This window comes from Micromys minutus, assembly GCF_963924665.1.
Source record: "Micromys minutus genome assembly, chromosome: 1".
In the NCBI taxonomy this organism is placed as follows: Eukaryota; Metazoa; Chordata; class Mammalia; order Rodentia; family Muridae; genus Micromys; species Micromys minutus.
Window position 1 is genome coordinate 201,855,870 of NC_137969.1, and position 16,458 is coordinate 201,872,327.

Below are 16,458 nucleotides of genomic sequence, written 5' to 3' on the forward strand. Positions count from 1 at the left end.
TTCCTCTCTCACCTCACACATCTCCCTCCTGGTTTTTGCTAAGACTCCGGGGATCATTGACTACTTGGCCCCTAGGGTACTGTGTACCCTTGCTTGGGAAGGGAAGTTTCCCTATACACTGGCTCCTTCTTGGAGATGACATGGTTCTCCTCTATTCTAGCATCTTCAGTTCCTAAGGTTCCTAAGCATCCGGGTACTGAGTGGCCCGGATGGCTCAAGGTGGATTCATTCATTCTGTGCCCCTAAGAAAAGGGACGCCAAGGAGAGGATCTATATCCAGTAAAATGCTGCCTGCGCGTGTCCAGGGAGAACACCAACAGCCGGATCCAACAAGTAGAAGACTATAAATGTCCACAGACCTGTGCAGGACTGAGAGAGACGTGCGACAGCTAAGGGGGTGGCAGTAGATGCTGTGCACTGAACCCCCAAGTTAGAATGCTAGACATACAGGTCTCTGGATCACTCCGGGTTGATGAAGCTAAATTCTCATTAGGACAGCACATCTTGCCAGTCCACACTGGCTGGGCGAGCTGTGTCTGCGTACCAGTTAGGAAGGGCGCGAAATACTCAGTGGGCTTACCGAAGGAGAGCAAAGAGCACGCGCAGAAGACACTGCTTGTGTGGGTTCCTGTGAGGGTGTAGGGTCCTCATCAAGGGGCAGAACACAGTCTTTCCCGTGAACAAGTAAGTCTCCACTCAGTCTCTGAGCCGCAAGTCATTTATACTAGAGCATGGGCGAGGGGATGTTTCTGGAATCTCGCCTTTCCTTGTTATAAGCATGGGACTATGCAATACAACAAGTATTGAGCGGAGACAAGAATAAAACTACAAAATCAAGCCTCGAGATGACTTTAGAAAACCTGAAACCAACAAATGGGAAGGGGGCATGTTCAACTATTTCTATTTGTGAAACCTTATTGTGAAATACCTGGCTGCAATAAAAGACGTGTGGAGTAATCTTCCAAATCCTTCACAGCGCAGTAATTTGAATTCAAAGTGCACACCCAGCACAGAAGCAGGCACCAGGAGATCAACGTTCAGGTCCAAGACTGATTAGTAGATGTCCTGGGCTCTCATAGTTTACTGGTGAAGATCGGCTCCATCCGATTTCTTTGTGTGCAGCCCTGAACCTTCGGGAGAGTGGGCGCATCATCCCACATCCTGTGTAAAAGAGGGGGCAGTTGTGATGGAGACGGCGGTAATGGCATCCACTTTCCGGTGTAATACAAATACCCAAATCCATTACAGTGTTTTCCTCTTCCTTAGTTCGTTCGCACTCATCATAACCTTGTCCCTATAAATAAATACATTTCCCTGTCCCAAATCGTTTTATCCTCTTCGGATTTCGGGTGAATGAAAGTGAAAATCCTCAGGTAGGCAGAAGCACAGCATCTCTGGTAGCTAAATTGAAGTCGCGGGGGAATTGCACACAGATGCTCAGAGGCAGTCTCAGCGGGTACCTCTTTGGGGTTGTCTTTCATATTTAAAACAAAACCTTTCAAGGTGTCCCACTGGCGTTGAGAACCCTGGAACACTTGGAAACCACGAGCCTGCGTTCTGGGTGAGTGATTCACAAGGGGATGGATGTGGCCTCTGCCACCAGCGCTCCAGGTGTCAGCCCTCCTTTTCCGTGGAGGTTCCGTGCTCCGTTTTAGTCTGGCTTTTACAATTTTTCCCTCACAGCACCCGGCCTCTAATAGCATCCTGCTTGGCCGAGGTTTAGCCTCTCACTGCGGTACTAACCATTTCGGGCAGGTTACTGGAAGGAGTCTCTGGTCCTTACACCTCGCCTACATTCTCCCCAATCTTAGAGAACAGAAAGGAGGTAGAATTTGTGGGCAAGATTCTGACAGTTCCCCAAAGGTCAGCATGACAGGTAGTTCTCAGTCATCTTCACGCCCAGGGGGTCCCTTAACGGTCGTACCCGCTTGCTACCTGAGAGCCCTAACCTCCCATTTCAATTTTGACAAGTCCATCTCTTCCCCAAGAGGTGTCTTCGGTCTCTACCCACTTAAAGTCATTCAAACCGAGACCGAAGCTTCCGTTTGCTTATTCAGCATTTTTTATCAGCTTGATTTTGCACTCTGTTAGCGGCGCCCCTGGGAAGACGTCAAACACTCCAATTCATTGTATTTAGTCACCCAGGTGCGGAGCCAGCCAGAAACAGACGGCGGAAGGAGTTTCCCGGACTGAGCTGTCACTCACCGGCCTGCACCAATTACAGCGCAGATTGCCTGCGGGCCCACCTCTTTTGGGGTGTGTCACAAGTGAGTGATAGACTGAGCCGCCCGGCCCTGCTCAGCCCAGCCCACGTTGCTGCTTAGATTGAAATGCAGAACTCAAGCCTCTTTCAGGCGGGCACAGACTTCCTTTTACTCTTTCCTTTGGCACTCTTGTCGCCTCCTCCCGGGGAGAAGCCGCGGCTTGGAGCAGCGACAGACCGGCCCAGTGAGAGCAAGGAAAAAGTTTCTTTCTGGGAGTGCGGAACTGGGGCCGGGTTGGTGTACTGCTCGGAGCAATGGGTGAGTGACTGCCGGGGACCTTGTCAGAACCGAGGTGGGAGGGAGCGAGCGGGCGAGGGCTTGAGGGGGGAGAGCTGAGCGCTCTATTGACTCAGACCGCGTCCCTATGAGCCGTAGGCACACGCCTAGGGTCAGTGGCGAAAAGGGTGCCCGGGGATCTACCGGCTGACGGACAATTGATGCCATTTTCCGATTTTAAGAGAAGAGGGCCATGGCATTGGCGAGTCTCTCAGCCCCATTGTCAATCCAAGTTTTGTTGCACACGTGTTTACACATGCAAGCAAAACAGAACAAAACCATCCCCCAACCCCCAGCTTTCCCTGGGCTGAGTCTAACCCCGCTGGAGGGAGGGGTAAGGCGGTGGAGGGGAGCAGGCGCCGGGCGTTTTGGTGCCAAGCAGGACGGAGCATCAGGACCGATTTCCCCGCCTGCTTCGGAGTGTTTTGGGTGTCCCGAGTTGCCCTGGGTCTCTCTTCTTGTTTGTAGTTGGAAATCGCAAAGCAGGAGCGAGGTCTGGTCGCAGCTTGTTTGGGGCCGTTTGGCTCAGGCCGGAACTGTCTGGTTTCGGGGTGACCCCAGTCCTTATAGGAGGGTGTCATAGCCCTGCCCCTGGACGCTCCTGGAGGCCGAGTGGCAGGCGGCTGTCCCAAGCAGTTGGTGCGCGTCGTGGCGCGCTCTGTGCTCCTTTTGCAGAGCCAGCCTTCGGGGAGGTGAACCAGCTGGGAGGAGTGTTCGTGAACGGAAGGCCGCTGCCCAACGCCATTCGGCTTCGCATCGTGGAATTAGCCCAACTGGGCATCCGACCTTGTGACATCAGCCGCCAGCTACGGGTCTCGCACGGCTGCGTCAGCAAGATCTTGGCGCGGTACAACGAGACGGGTTCGATTTTGCCGGGAGCTATCGGGGGAAGCAAGCCCCGGGTCACCACCCCTACTGTGGTGAAACACATCCGGACTTACAAGCAGAGGGACCCAGGCATCTTTGCTTGGGAGATCCGGGACCGCCTGCTGGCGGATGGCGTGTGCGACAAGTACAACGTGCCCTCGGTGAGTTCCATCAGTCGGATTCTGCGCAACAAGATCGGCAACTTGGCCCAGCAGGCTCATTACGACTCGTACAAGCAGCACCAGCCAGCGCCGCAGCCCGCGCTGCCCTACAACCACATCTACTCCTACCCCAGTCCCATCACGGCGGCAGCTGCAAAGGTGCCTACACCACCCGGGGTGCCGGCCATCCCGGGATCGGTGGCCATGCCACGCACCTGGCCCTCTTCTCACTCCGTCACGGACATCCTGGGCATCCGTTCCATCACCGACCAAGGTAAGGGGCTCAGAAGCAGTGTGCTAAGCGAAGTGGGTCCCTGCACGCTGTCGGGAACCCCAGTACCTTCTCTGGCCTCTAGCGAGTGTCTATCCCACCACCTGTGGCCTTTTCGTTTGGAAACCCAAGGAGTCCTCCCAGGGGGTGTCCTGATCTCATTAACTTGAAACTCTTGCCCCTCTGTTTCCTTGCCACACACACAGTCTCCAGCCTCATCTCAAACTACCAGACCCATAACACCCCCCCCCCATCCCCAACACATGGTTCGCATTTTCCACCCTCCCCCGCCTCTTGCGCACTCTGCCTCAGCCCGGCTAGACTGTTTGGAGAGCGCAGCCTGGCGATTTGAGGAGCACAGAAGGAGGCCCTAGCAGGCTTAGGGCTGCGGGCTTTAGAAAGCCACTGCCCGCAGCTTACGAATCAGATGGCAGCAGCTAGATGCAGAGTCCCGAACACTCTGGAAATTGTATTATTATTCTCGGATTCTGGCAATCAGGCCAAATTTGCTCAGGCAGGAAGTTCAAATGTCACCTAATTGGTTTCATTCTTATGCTTCACTCCATTTTCCTCGGAAACGGAGGTCCGGGATCTCTCTCTTCTCTCTGTCTCTCTGTCTCTGTTTGTGTCTCTGTTTGTGTCTCTGTCTCTGTCTCTCTGTCTCTCTCTCTCTCTCTGTCTCTCTCTTCTTACCTCCCACTCACCTACCCTAACAGACATTAATTATCAACCCAGTAGTTAAGGTGACAATTGCTTGGTGATTTGCTGTTGTCCTTTCTCGGGTTCCCAGCAGCAGCCTCCGGCTGGGCTGGCTTTCCTCGGGTACAGGGAAATGCCAGTGGTCGTCAGCCCCTTTCCTGCAAAGCTTCCAGTGGTGTGTTGTCCCTCTCCCTGTCGGAACCTTACTCTGTCCTGGACATCTTTTCTGGTTGTTCAGAAAGACCTCCTAGTGCTCCGCGCGCCGTACTGTCCGGCTTTCCCGGGAGACTTGAGTTTGTTTTCTTTTTTATTGTACTGTTAAAGATAAAAATTTGAAAGACACTGGGTTCTTTCTTGGTATTGGGAGAAAAAGAAAGTTAAAATGTTTTGTTTCTTTAACTTGTTGCCTAATTTCTCAGTGGAAGGTTTAAGACAGTCAGAGGAAAACTTAAATTAGAAAGAGGAAAATATTTCCTGTAACAGTTTCCTGGGTTTTTTTTTTTTTATTTACAGTTCTCATCACATGGGTACACTTACCTTTTAAAGTAATTAAAGCAGTGCAGGCTTTTCCATCTTCTTGTCTTCTGACTTCGAATTGACAAGAGTAACGTTCTGGGTTATTTGGAACTAGTTAGAACCTTAGTTAGAGACGTTGCCCTTGATTTATAGGATAAACTGACCTCACTGGCATTTAAAGGAAGCTCCTGTTCATGGGAAAGTGTGAGATCAGCAGAAATGGGGGCTCACAGGGGGATCTCAGTTTCTTAAGATAACTTCAGGCTTGTGCCCACCCATTGCCTTTTGTCTGGGAGCGAACAGAGTATCAGGCAGTTGTGAATCAGCCATTGCTTCCTGGCATGAAAATGGAACACAATCTACTCCTTTGGAGTAGGAGACAGTGAACACAGGCTAACAGTTGAAAAGACAACCTTCCACCTCTGGCGAATCCTGCAACCAGACCAGATGTCAGGTAGGGAAGAATTGGGTTACAGAAGGCAGAGATGCTACCCTGTGGATGTTGTTGTCTATTTATGAGGTCACAAACAGAACAAACAGGGTTCTGACAAATCTGTGCATATAAAAAGGTAATTTCTCCAAGTGACCGCTCTTTGAAGCACCTGTATCAGATGGGAGCGTGTAAAATCAAGTATGAAAGACACTGTCAAATTTCTATATATGGGGGCTCAGAAGAAGAATTAGGTGCATGTAGTCTTCAGATATCTTTTTTCCAATATGCATAATTGTAGATATTATTACAATCTTTTTTTGGGGGGTATCTCCTTTAAGAATAGACAGATTAGCAGATGGCTTTGCTCCTTTTTCTTAATGTTAAATTCTACTTTCATTTTCTTAACACTTTATTTCATTTTCTCTTTCTGATGCATCAATAAAAAACATTCTTTACAAGTCTACCACTGTCAATCACAGTATTTCCAGATTTATTTTTTAATATGCATATGACCTTGCATATTTAACAGGCAGAAGCAATGTAGGGTAGTCCCGTGTACATGCAATGTGAGGACCTGTGTAAGTCCTGTACACACACACTGTGAGGACCTGTGTAAGTCCTATACACACACACTGTGAGGACCTGTGTACTTCCATTTTGCATGTGTATTGCGGGCATCACTTAGTTATTTGTTTGCAAAGGACTTTGCAGGTCTTTTGTTCTGTCTTATTGACATTGCTATCAGATCCCCACGGTGTAGTGAGTATCTTTCAGGTCACACTCGGACTAGGCCTCCTCTTTCCCTCATCAGTCCTCCCCACTCTCCTTCAGTAGGGACAGAGGTGAGAAACACATATCCGACTTCACAGATTTAGATTTTTCTTCTGTTTGGGAAAACAAACAAACAAAAATCAAAACAAAACTTCTTTCTTTTAATCCGTTCCCAGGGAGATCAAGAAGGGGGAAAGAAAATCTAACGCCGGCTTAAGAAAAAAAAAAAAAACCCAAAAATCCAAAAAACGTCCGGCAGGCCCGGGAGAAACTTAACTTAGAGGCCTGCTTTCAGGCCATTAAAACTTCTCCAGGCCCTAGACTGAAAACAGGAGTCTTCGCTTAGGCCCAGCGTCCCTAGGAGGCCTAGTGCAGGGGAGCGGACCAAAGGTCTTAGCCCTGGACCTTTGTGGTTAGAGAATCGGGTCTTGTCTCAAGAGGGGGCGCGCGGGTTTGAGGCTCGCCTGAAACTTCTCTCCCACCTTCTCAGGAGTGAGCGACAGCTCCCCCTACCACAGCCCCAAGGTGGAGGAGTGGAGCAGCCTGGGCCGCAACAACTTCCCTGCCGCCGCCCCGCAGGCGGTGAACGGGCTGGAGAAGGGAGCCTTGGAGCAGGAAGCCAAGTACGGCCAGGTGAGGAGGACCGGGCTTCGCTAGGCGGGTGCTGGGGACTGGGGGGTGAAGAACGCCTCGAAGGGCAGAAGCCCCGGCGGGCGACCCACTGGGGCCGGGGTGGATCCCGGGTAGGATGAGGCTGGGCCGAAGGCTGGGTAAAAAGCCTGGTGTCCCACCGCGTCTGTGCAACCCCCCAGCCCAGCTGGGTTCAGTCAAGCCAAGCACAGTCAGGCTTTGGGGTTCAGAGCGGCTCCCCCGCTAGCCTGGAGGCCGCAAGTCAGAGTCGCAAGGCTTGTGGGGGCTGCACAGACAGCTCCTGTGCGTCCAGACACCAGCTTGTCCGGCGAGAATGGAAGAGAGGCAACCAGATAAACGTAATAAAGTTACCATTTCCCGATTAAAGGTCACATCGTAATTTCCCAGGGGAGGTTAGTGAGAAAACCTCAAATTATACGGACTGGCTGTGGACCGTTTAATTCCCCCTCCTCCCCCCACCAGTCCCTCCCTCTACTCTCTACAAGAAAATTTAAAACACTGGTGTTTCTTTATTCCCCCACCTTGAGAAGAATTAAGCAACCACTACACAAAAGTGTGAACCGAAAAAATACCGAACTTGGTCTGTATGCTAGACCGAAGAGTTCAAAAACTCAAATGGCAAAATTTGAAGGCAGTGTACAGTATTTCTGAAGTAGGCACCGCTACTTCATTTTTTTTTCGTTAACAAATTCTATTTTGGTCTCCTCGTCTCTCAAGGTTTGTCAGAATTCATTAGTAGCAAATTTCCTGGCAAATATCACCAAAATCAGCAAGAAGAGAGCCAGCCGCTTTTCTAAGTCTGATCCCACTGTAAAGCATGCCCATGACGTATCTATAAGCAAAGTCACCATTTTCTTTCACGAAGACCTGCTCATAACTCTGAGCTCACAGAACAGTGGTAGTGCACCATGATTAAAAACTCACCAAGCACCGCAGCTTCTTAAGCAAGTTCTTTACCTATTTAGAGCCTCTTCATTTTCTTAGCCTTTCTTCATTTTCAAAATAAGGAACTAGTAGTTCCAAAGTCGAGAGTCAGTACAATGATAAGGCTATTAGGAAACATGCCTTATGTATCCCCTGTGGCTAAAAATGGCGGTGAGAGATGAGTTTTGTACAAGTGATATTCATAGTATACATTGTTTAGAAAATCCATATTGAGAGATATTCTGCCAAGCATCTGTGACAAACAGTAAAGAGTGTACAGAAAGCCTGGAGAATAGTAGCAGGCATTTAACAGGGGCTCTTCTGTCTTGGAATCGCATCATGAAATTCAGAGTTCAAAATGAGCTCCAGTCCCCTAAAGTAGTCAATACATCCCGTTTGCATAAAAAGCAGCTTCCTCATCCAAACCCTTCGTAGCTACTTTCACTTCTCCCTCTTGGATGATGTATCTGCCAGTGAAAAGTGTTTAGAAAGGGCTAACTTATAATATGCTTCAAAACTAAACTTACAACCTACTTAAAATAAATAGCATTTCAAATAAATGCTGCTCCACCAAAAATCGTTCACGAAGAATTTTAAAGCAGTGAACGATGTTTTATAAAGGCAAATAATTTAAGGAAAGGGGGTGGAGAAGCAAATGTTCTAGATATTACAATACTCAAGAGAACAGGCCCCCAGACAAAAGAATGTTTGTGTCAAGTTAATATTTAAAATGCTCTTACCGAAATGTCATCCCATTCTGCCATTCAGGTAATCCAAATGATGCCCAATCATCAAACCGTCAGTGTTCCTTAGCACAGCATGAATCAGTGCATACTCTTAAGGGATGCTCTTATGACCAAAGATATGTCAAGGAGACAAACACTTCACTTTACACATTAATTTGGTGTAAAATTGCATAAAAACTCCTAAGAACTAAGAACACCTAGGATTTGAATATGTGTGTATTTCTCTTGAAATATCCTAAAGCTGACTTTAATTTTACACCCCCTCCCCACACAGTGTTGTCAACATATTCTGATAAACAGTTAACTCAGGTACCATTTGCCCTTTGGCCAGCAAACCTTCAAAGCGCTTGAGAAAGGAAAGCTTTTAGGCATTTGCAGTTGTAACTGATTACTATGTTACCCTTTAATGCTTGTGGTTCCTTTGCTGCACACACACTGAAAGTTCAGACTCAGAGCTTAGAGCATGCTTTCTGGGAAGACACCTGTAAAATGATTATAGAACACGCTGGAAACTGAGCACTGGCTACCGTGCTCTGACGTTCTATTTTCAATAACTTGCAAAGATGCTCGATGCCTAGAAATTAGAGCTGCACGCATATTTCAGCCATACAGGTACCTACTCACTGTGCTTGGGAATTAGTTTTGAATGTCCGAATTTATCTTACACACACACTAATGTGTTTAACTCACATGGGACTCCCATTCAGAACTCTTTGCTGACTAGGATAGAATATTTATTTATCTTAGATTTTTCAACTGTGTTTGTAAGTAAGGAAGTACCCAGAGAGTAAGGAAATCCTTGCTCTCATCTAACTGCGAAGGGAAACAATGTTTACTTGTTCTTTCTGTTTAGTCAAATGAAAGCAGGAAAATTTGACTTAATGTGATCGATCAGGTGGACAAAGTAAAACGGATAGACAGGTGTTGGGCTATATCTGTTCTTTTACATGGAATTTGGTAAATTAATAATTGATTTTATTTGCCCAGTTCATAAATAAATGCATCGTTTATGAAAAGTTGAGTCTACACTGGTATGTTTCCTCAGAACAAACACATACCACTTACAGAGTCTCAATATCTTCATTTTGGGGTTGAATATGTTAATGGAGACAGCAAATTTATGATAGCATTAGTTAGCAATTGAGATGTTAGAAATAGAGGATCCTCTCTAAATACTTGCACTAAAAATGTTCTGAATTAAGCGAATTTTGTGAGAAGAACTTAATTTAAAGTGTAGTTTAATATAAAATTCTCATAAAGTATTCATTTGGGCATTATTTTAAATAATGACACACTTGAATCATCTTGAATATAATTTTCTAGTAAAAAATTGAAAAACCCTGGTTTGATAATAAAAATAATAAATTCCACAAATTTGAAACTCATTTTTCCTGAGAACACTCTTTTTGTGAAGACAAAAATGAAGTTGGGTGGAATTCTTTTCACACCAAAGTTGACTTCTGTTAAAATCAGTTTACGATTATATAGGGAATGAAACTTTACGCAATAACAATGACCTTTGAAATTCATGGTACTTATGAAAAACGTGGTCTGATTTTTAATTAACTTTCACCCAATAGTATTTTTAAACAAACATAATAATAATTATACATCAGCAAAATGTGTCATGTGAGAGCAAAGAAAAGGGAGCAGAAAGGGCAGAAGCTCAGTGGCACTAGCTGAAAGGATTCTGAATATGTTTTTATTATCTCGTGATACCTGAGGCGACAGTCGTTTTAAATGATTTGATCATCGTACAGTGTAAACGCATATAGAAGTGTCCCATGGTGCCCGATGCATATCATTCTAGCTATATATTAATAGAATACAAAATAAAATTAAACAAATTCATGTAAGGCTATATCAATTTTAATTACATTTTAGACACATAAAATTAAGTATTATACCTTTACCACATTTCCTACTACCTAGAGAGACCTGGGCCTGCTAATCGGGTCACTTAAAGCAATTCTCTTAGATGAGTGTTGAGCCCTGTTTCTCCCTGTCAGTTTATTTCACCAGGTTGGCTTTACTAGGGTCATTACAGGGTCATTAGAAAGATAATCTCAGAGAAATAAGTTTCTCAAAAGTACCTGCTCATTTTCACATGCAAATTTGTTTTTTTTTTTTTTTTTTTTTTTTTGTTAATGAAACTGACTTTGTAAATATACGTGAAACTCAGTTGTTTTTATGACCAAATATATTTTATCGTAAAGCCAGGGCAAACTCGTGCCATCAGAAAGAAAAGAATACATGGGGTTGATGAGTGGCTGACAGCCTGTGAGCAGACAACCTGGCACTTGGCGTTGTTTGCATTTTCTGCAAGAGAGAAAATTTTGAGTGGACAATTCTCAGAATTTGAAAAATAGTCTTTAACTTCTAATTTCCAGACAGTTGCCATATCAATTTTCTTCTTCTTCCTTTTCTTCTTCCTTTTCTTCTTCTTCTTCTTCTTCTTCTTCTTCTTCTTCTTCTTCTTCTTCTTCTTCTTCTTCTTCTTCTTCTTCTTCTTCTTCTTTGTCCTCCTCCTCCCCCTCCTCCTCCTCCTCCCCCTCCTCCTCCTCCTCCTCCTTCTTCTTCCTCTTCCTCCTCCTCCTCCTCCTCTTCTTCTTTCTCCTCCTCCTCTTCTTTATCTTCTTCGTCCTCCACCTCCCTCCCCCCCTTCTTTTCATGCTCACAAGTACTTGGATACTAATACATTTTCAACGTCTTAGTGGTGGAGCAGTCCACAGAACAGCCATCAATCAAACAGTGAAGTGACTGGTTGTAATTCTTATTTACTTTTGCCGACAGTTTAATTCATCCAGTTTGCTTGGAGTGAATGATTGTCCTGATGGGGAGGGGATGGTAAACTATTTTGTTCTTAAGACAAGAGAATCATATCTTTTGCATTCACAAGTCTTCTGTAAGTTGTTTATGAAATGTGTCTTGTGTGTCCTGTTTTGTGAGCCTACAGTTAGTCCAATCATGTGACCACTTACCACAAGCTATACTACAACATCAGTCTTTTCCTGGATTTCTTCTAGTGCTCATGAGATAAAACCTTTTTTTTCCTGAGACAACTCAACATAGAAAACCCACTTTCTCTGGGACATGCAATTTATCTGTTTCACTTTGTAGTAGTAAATCACATTTCCAAAATTAAGTGGAGGGTGGCTGCCTGAGAGAAGGGAAGTTACAGCTTCTTTCAGAGAAAACAATTCTTGCTGCTTTCTCAAAAGGTCTATGTGAAAAGGGGGTCGATGGGGTTGAAGTCTAATTTATGAAATATTTAGGCAAAGTCATTTTCAAAAATGAGATTTCTATTACATTCCTATTGCAGGGTTGCATGTGGAAAATTTGTTTACTTTTCCCCTGGGATTCCGTATGTTGGTTGATTTATAAATCATATTTACAATCAAATTAAATAGTGTAATTTAACATGTTTGCCCCTACTATATTTATGGTGTACATTCGGGAACATAACTAGCATTTTAGATGAATTACGTTCCCTTCACTGAAAACATTGAACAGGTTTGGGGAGTTCACGGTTAAGTTTAATTCTTCACAGGAAAGCATAAACAAACACCAATGCTACCTGTGGTATTTTCCTTTGCTGTGGAAAATTTTACCCTCTTGGGGATTTCTTTATAAAGAACAATCAATTTACTCAATAGAGATTTCTTACTTTTGCTGATGTCATGTTTCAAAATTAATAGTGAGAAAACTGGTATTTATTGAGACACTGGAGTAAATGAACAGCAAAGGCGGTTGAGGGGCAGGGGCATTTTGAAGCACATTTGTGTTTTCTTTCTTATTCTTCCAACCATCTTCCCCAGATTTTGAAATCTGAACACCCAATGGCTGAATGAGGCATTAAGACCACCCTCCTCCAATTGTCCTAGTCAAGTCAGACATGAGTTACTCTTCTAAGCTTCAGGTTTTTTTAATTTGTTTTCTTCCTTCAAGTGACCGCTGTGTGTCCCCCACTCACACTCCCTTCTATGAGATGAAGCTGCCTCTCTGAACTTGTTGCTCTCTGCTGGGTCTTTCTGGAACACAGAGAAAATTGAATGACTTAATTAACAACCAGTAAATATGGTGTTATTTTTGAAAACCTTGAAAATATTCACTATGCCTACACATAATAACATAAAGTAACTTGAGTATTTTAGGTATGAGAACTTGTAGATATAAAAAAACTATAGGATATTGTTGCATTTGAAAAAGGAATAAAGTTATGGAGTAAATATGAAAGTAAAGACATAAGGGGAACATTATCTGCGGTAAGACTCTGATCCAGTCTTTCTGTGGGTCCTATTTAAGGGGTGGGGTGACTTTGTAAGCAGACTACAGACAGAACAACAGAACATCTTATGGTGCATCATGAATGAGGATCTAAGTAATAAATTATGACCCCTGTGCCCCACCAATAAGATAGCAGTGATAGAAAATAGAATTCAACAACAGATTCTTTCTGCTAGATAAATCATTATTTTGTCATGCATATTAAACCTTTTGGCACTAGGCATCAAATGTAGAGTCAAGTTTTCTATTATTTAAAAACTAATTTTAATATTTTTTTCCTGTGTTTGAGATTGAGCCTGGGGCTATACGCATACGAAGCTATAACTGCTGAGCTACACTACCAGACTTTAATATTATTTTGTTTATCTGAGCGTACATTGGTAGTGGTAGTATTAAATATTGATTAATGTTAGACAGGAGCCAAACACAGATGTGAATACCTTTCCATAATTTATTCCAAATTAATTTTAACACAGTTTTTGAGGAAATAAAATAATAAATAATGAATAAAAGCAATTAGAGCAATAATCTCTATGTAATGCTAGACTACACCCCACCGGCCCCCATAATTTGATAGTCACCTTGATTTTCGTTCCCCAAGAACTCTAATTAACATAATTAATTATTCTTTAAAAAGGGGCATAAAGTTTCTTCTGAAAAATAAAAGATCTAGTAAAGAGATTTGAGTACTAGGAGAGAAAAGAATTGCTTAATAGTGCTGTAGTTTGAGGTTACACTCACCTTCTGACTGTCTAGTCAAAGCGCCACGGTAGACTGTAGAAGACACTGTAGCATCAGACGGAAGTGACAAACTTTACATATATGACTATTGACTTTCTAACTCACCTTGTAATGAAGAAAGAATTTCAGTTTTATTAAACAATGATATGAAGTAGTTTCTTTTTCATTGTTTTGAGCTTTACCTAAAAGGACATCATGGGAGGCAGTTAAAATATATTTTAGTGCCATCTTGGTATAGTAATGTTTATCTCTGATCTCTGGTTCAAGGGTTAAAGGGTATGAGTTTGAGGCCAGGCTGGGTGCACAGTGAGACCCTGTTTAAAAACAAAAACAAAAACTGGGCATAACAGCACATATGCATTTAACCCCAGTCAGAGGCACAGGGTGAGGGGAGAGGGCAGAGGGCAGAGGGCAGAGGTCAGAGGGCAGAGGCATCTCTATGGTTTGAAGCCAACCTGGCAGAAATCTGCCTGCCTCTGCTTCCTGAGTGCTGGGATTGATCAAAGGCGTGGGTCACTCCTGCCAGGATGAGCTACTGTTTATTATTAATTCTTATAAATTTTATAAAATCTGTTGGGTATTTGTAGGTGTCTGGGACATAGGAGGTACTCAAGGATCTTTTCCTTTATCTTCAATTTTTAAAAGAATATACAACGAGAAGCAGAAAACTTTAAGACATGTGTTCTTATAGACCAAAGATATAAGGTGAGGTTTTGTCACAATCTATGGATAACACTAACCCACATCCATATAATCCACATATAATGTACCATATACTTGTGTGCATGTATCTAAGAGTGTATACACGTTCCTTTTATATTCAGAAAATAGACTCTTAGACCTCACCGTTATGCTCTCATAGAGGTGGAAGTAAAATTGATGACCAAACGAGTTGATTCAAAAAGTAATTTCTGAAATAGAGTGATAAGGAATGCAGCTTATTAATGGAATACATGGTTGGTGTATACAAAGTCCCGAGTACACACAATAAAAGCACTACTTATGTCCTAACGTAATTGAACAAAGCACTTAAGACGTGTCTGATTGACTTGAGCTCTATGGATCAAATCATGTTTTCTAATACTATTCTAGCATTCATATTTCTTTTTCTTTAGGAAATATGCTGACATATAAGTCCAGTCATGTCATTACCAGGAAACAAGACTTACTCTTTATCTTTAAATGGAGTAGAAACTGGGAGGAAAAGAAGAACCACTTGAAGAAGGGTGGGGGAGAACCCATGCCAGAGAGGGATTAGAAATCAGGGTGTTTTTAGTGTTGTTATTAGTAACGGTACCAACAATGATTTATTGGATGCCAAGAAAGCGCTGGTTTCCAAGGCAAGCCTGCCTGCCAGAGCTGCTGCATTTTGTTTGCAAACAAAGATTTCACATTCAATTTCTTTAGAGAGATTTGTCCATATGGCTTAAAAAAGAAAGAAAGAAAGAAAGAAAGAAAGAAAGAAAGAAAGAAAGAAAGAAAGAAAGAAAGAAAAAAGAACAGAACAAACAACCATCCCTGGACTTTGCAAATGCAAAATTTCCAACTTCAAAACTACATTTTCTTTTCTCATTGTGAAAAAAAAATACATCCTCAAACTTCATTAAGAAAACAAGCTCCAACCCACAGTAACAATAAGAAAAGCAATAGCAAAAACCCTTACTAGAAAAGTCCCAATTTTACATGTCCTTTTCCAAGTGGCATTATCAACCTGACATCCTGAAATACGGCCCATGCTTTATTTAACAGAAGATTCGTCTGTTTTGAGTTTCTAACGCAGCAACCCACACCTTGTGCCCTTCTCCCCTGGAAATGAAAGCTACCTGAGACAGGTCTGTCACAAAGCTTCAACAAAAGAGCCAAGTGCTGGCAAGTGTTGGAAGGGTTGACAGAGGACTTCCAGACTACTTTATCTCAGCTGACTCCTTCTCCTTCATGTATTTTTAAATCACAAAAGTAAAGAATGAATTTTTCTGGTTGTAGCTTCCAAAAACCGTCTGTAGAAAGAACAGCGCCTTGCTTTTCAGCACCGTGTTTAAGTAGCAAGACTGGTTACCCTTAGGTCAAAGTAAGGTTAAAAGGAAGTCTAGGAGAAAAAAAATCAGCCCAGAAGTAGACTCAGAGAGTTGTTAACTCATTCAGAATTTGTGTGTCTATCAACTGAGAGATGTTGAGTACTGTAATGTCTTCTTTGGTTTCTTCTCTCTCCCTTTCAGGCACCGAATGGTCTCCCAGCTGTGAGCAGTTTTGTATCAGCTTCCAGCATGGCTCCTTACCCTACACCAGCCCAAGTGTCACCCTACATGACCTACAGTGCTGCTCCTTCTGGTTATGTTGCTGGACATGGGTGGCAACATGCTGGCAGCACCCCACTGTCCCCCCACAACTGTGACATTCCAGCATCGCTGGCTTTCAAGGGGATGCAGGCAGCCAGAGAAGGCAGTCACTCTGTCGCAGCTTCTGCACTCTGATGGAACCTTCCACTTCCAGCAGCCTCACTCTGGTCTCCCCTCTCAGCACATCCTCCCCCTTTTCACACCCCACCCCTTCAGTGGTCCAGCTTTACTGCCTCAAGAGCTGGCTTTATGGATTTATAATCTCTGTGCTGATGACACTTAGATATTTCATGCTGTAACTTCCTCTTCCCCCAGGAAATCTGGCATAACTTTAGGATTTAAAAACAAAAGCAACTCTAGAGATTGAATGAGACATTTGTGTTGCCTGCACACTGTTTTAACACAGTGAGGAAACCAACTCCCCTCAAAGGGTTTATGGAACGTTGTAGACCTGTCTTTGGTAAAACCACACATGTATATTTATTCTAAATCAACCTGAACTTTTGAAACGTGCA

General features: G+C 43.7%; 1 protein-coding gene across 1 annotated transcript; it reads left to right on the top strand.

The window, feature by feature from the left end:
- Positions 1-2,330: 2,330 nt before the first annotated feature.
- Positions 2,331-16,078, top strand: PAX9 (paired box 9; the record flags this gene model as incomplete). Its single annotated transcript, XM_080912404.1, has 4 exons — positions 2,331-2,556; positions 3,009-3,842; positions 6,749-6,891; positions 15,824-16,078. 4 exons carry the CDS (start codon positions 2,331-2,333, stop codon positions 16,076-16,078), a joined length of 1,458 nt encoding a protein of 485 aa, XP_080768530.1.
- Between the last annotated feature and the right edge of the window lie 380 nt (positions 16,079-16,458).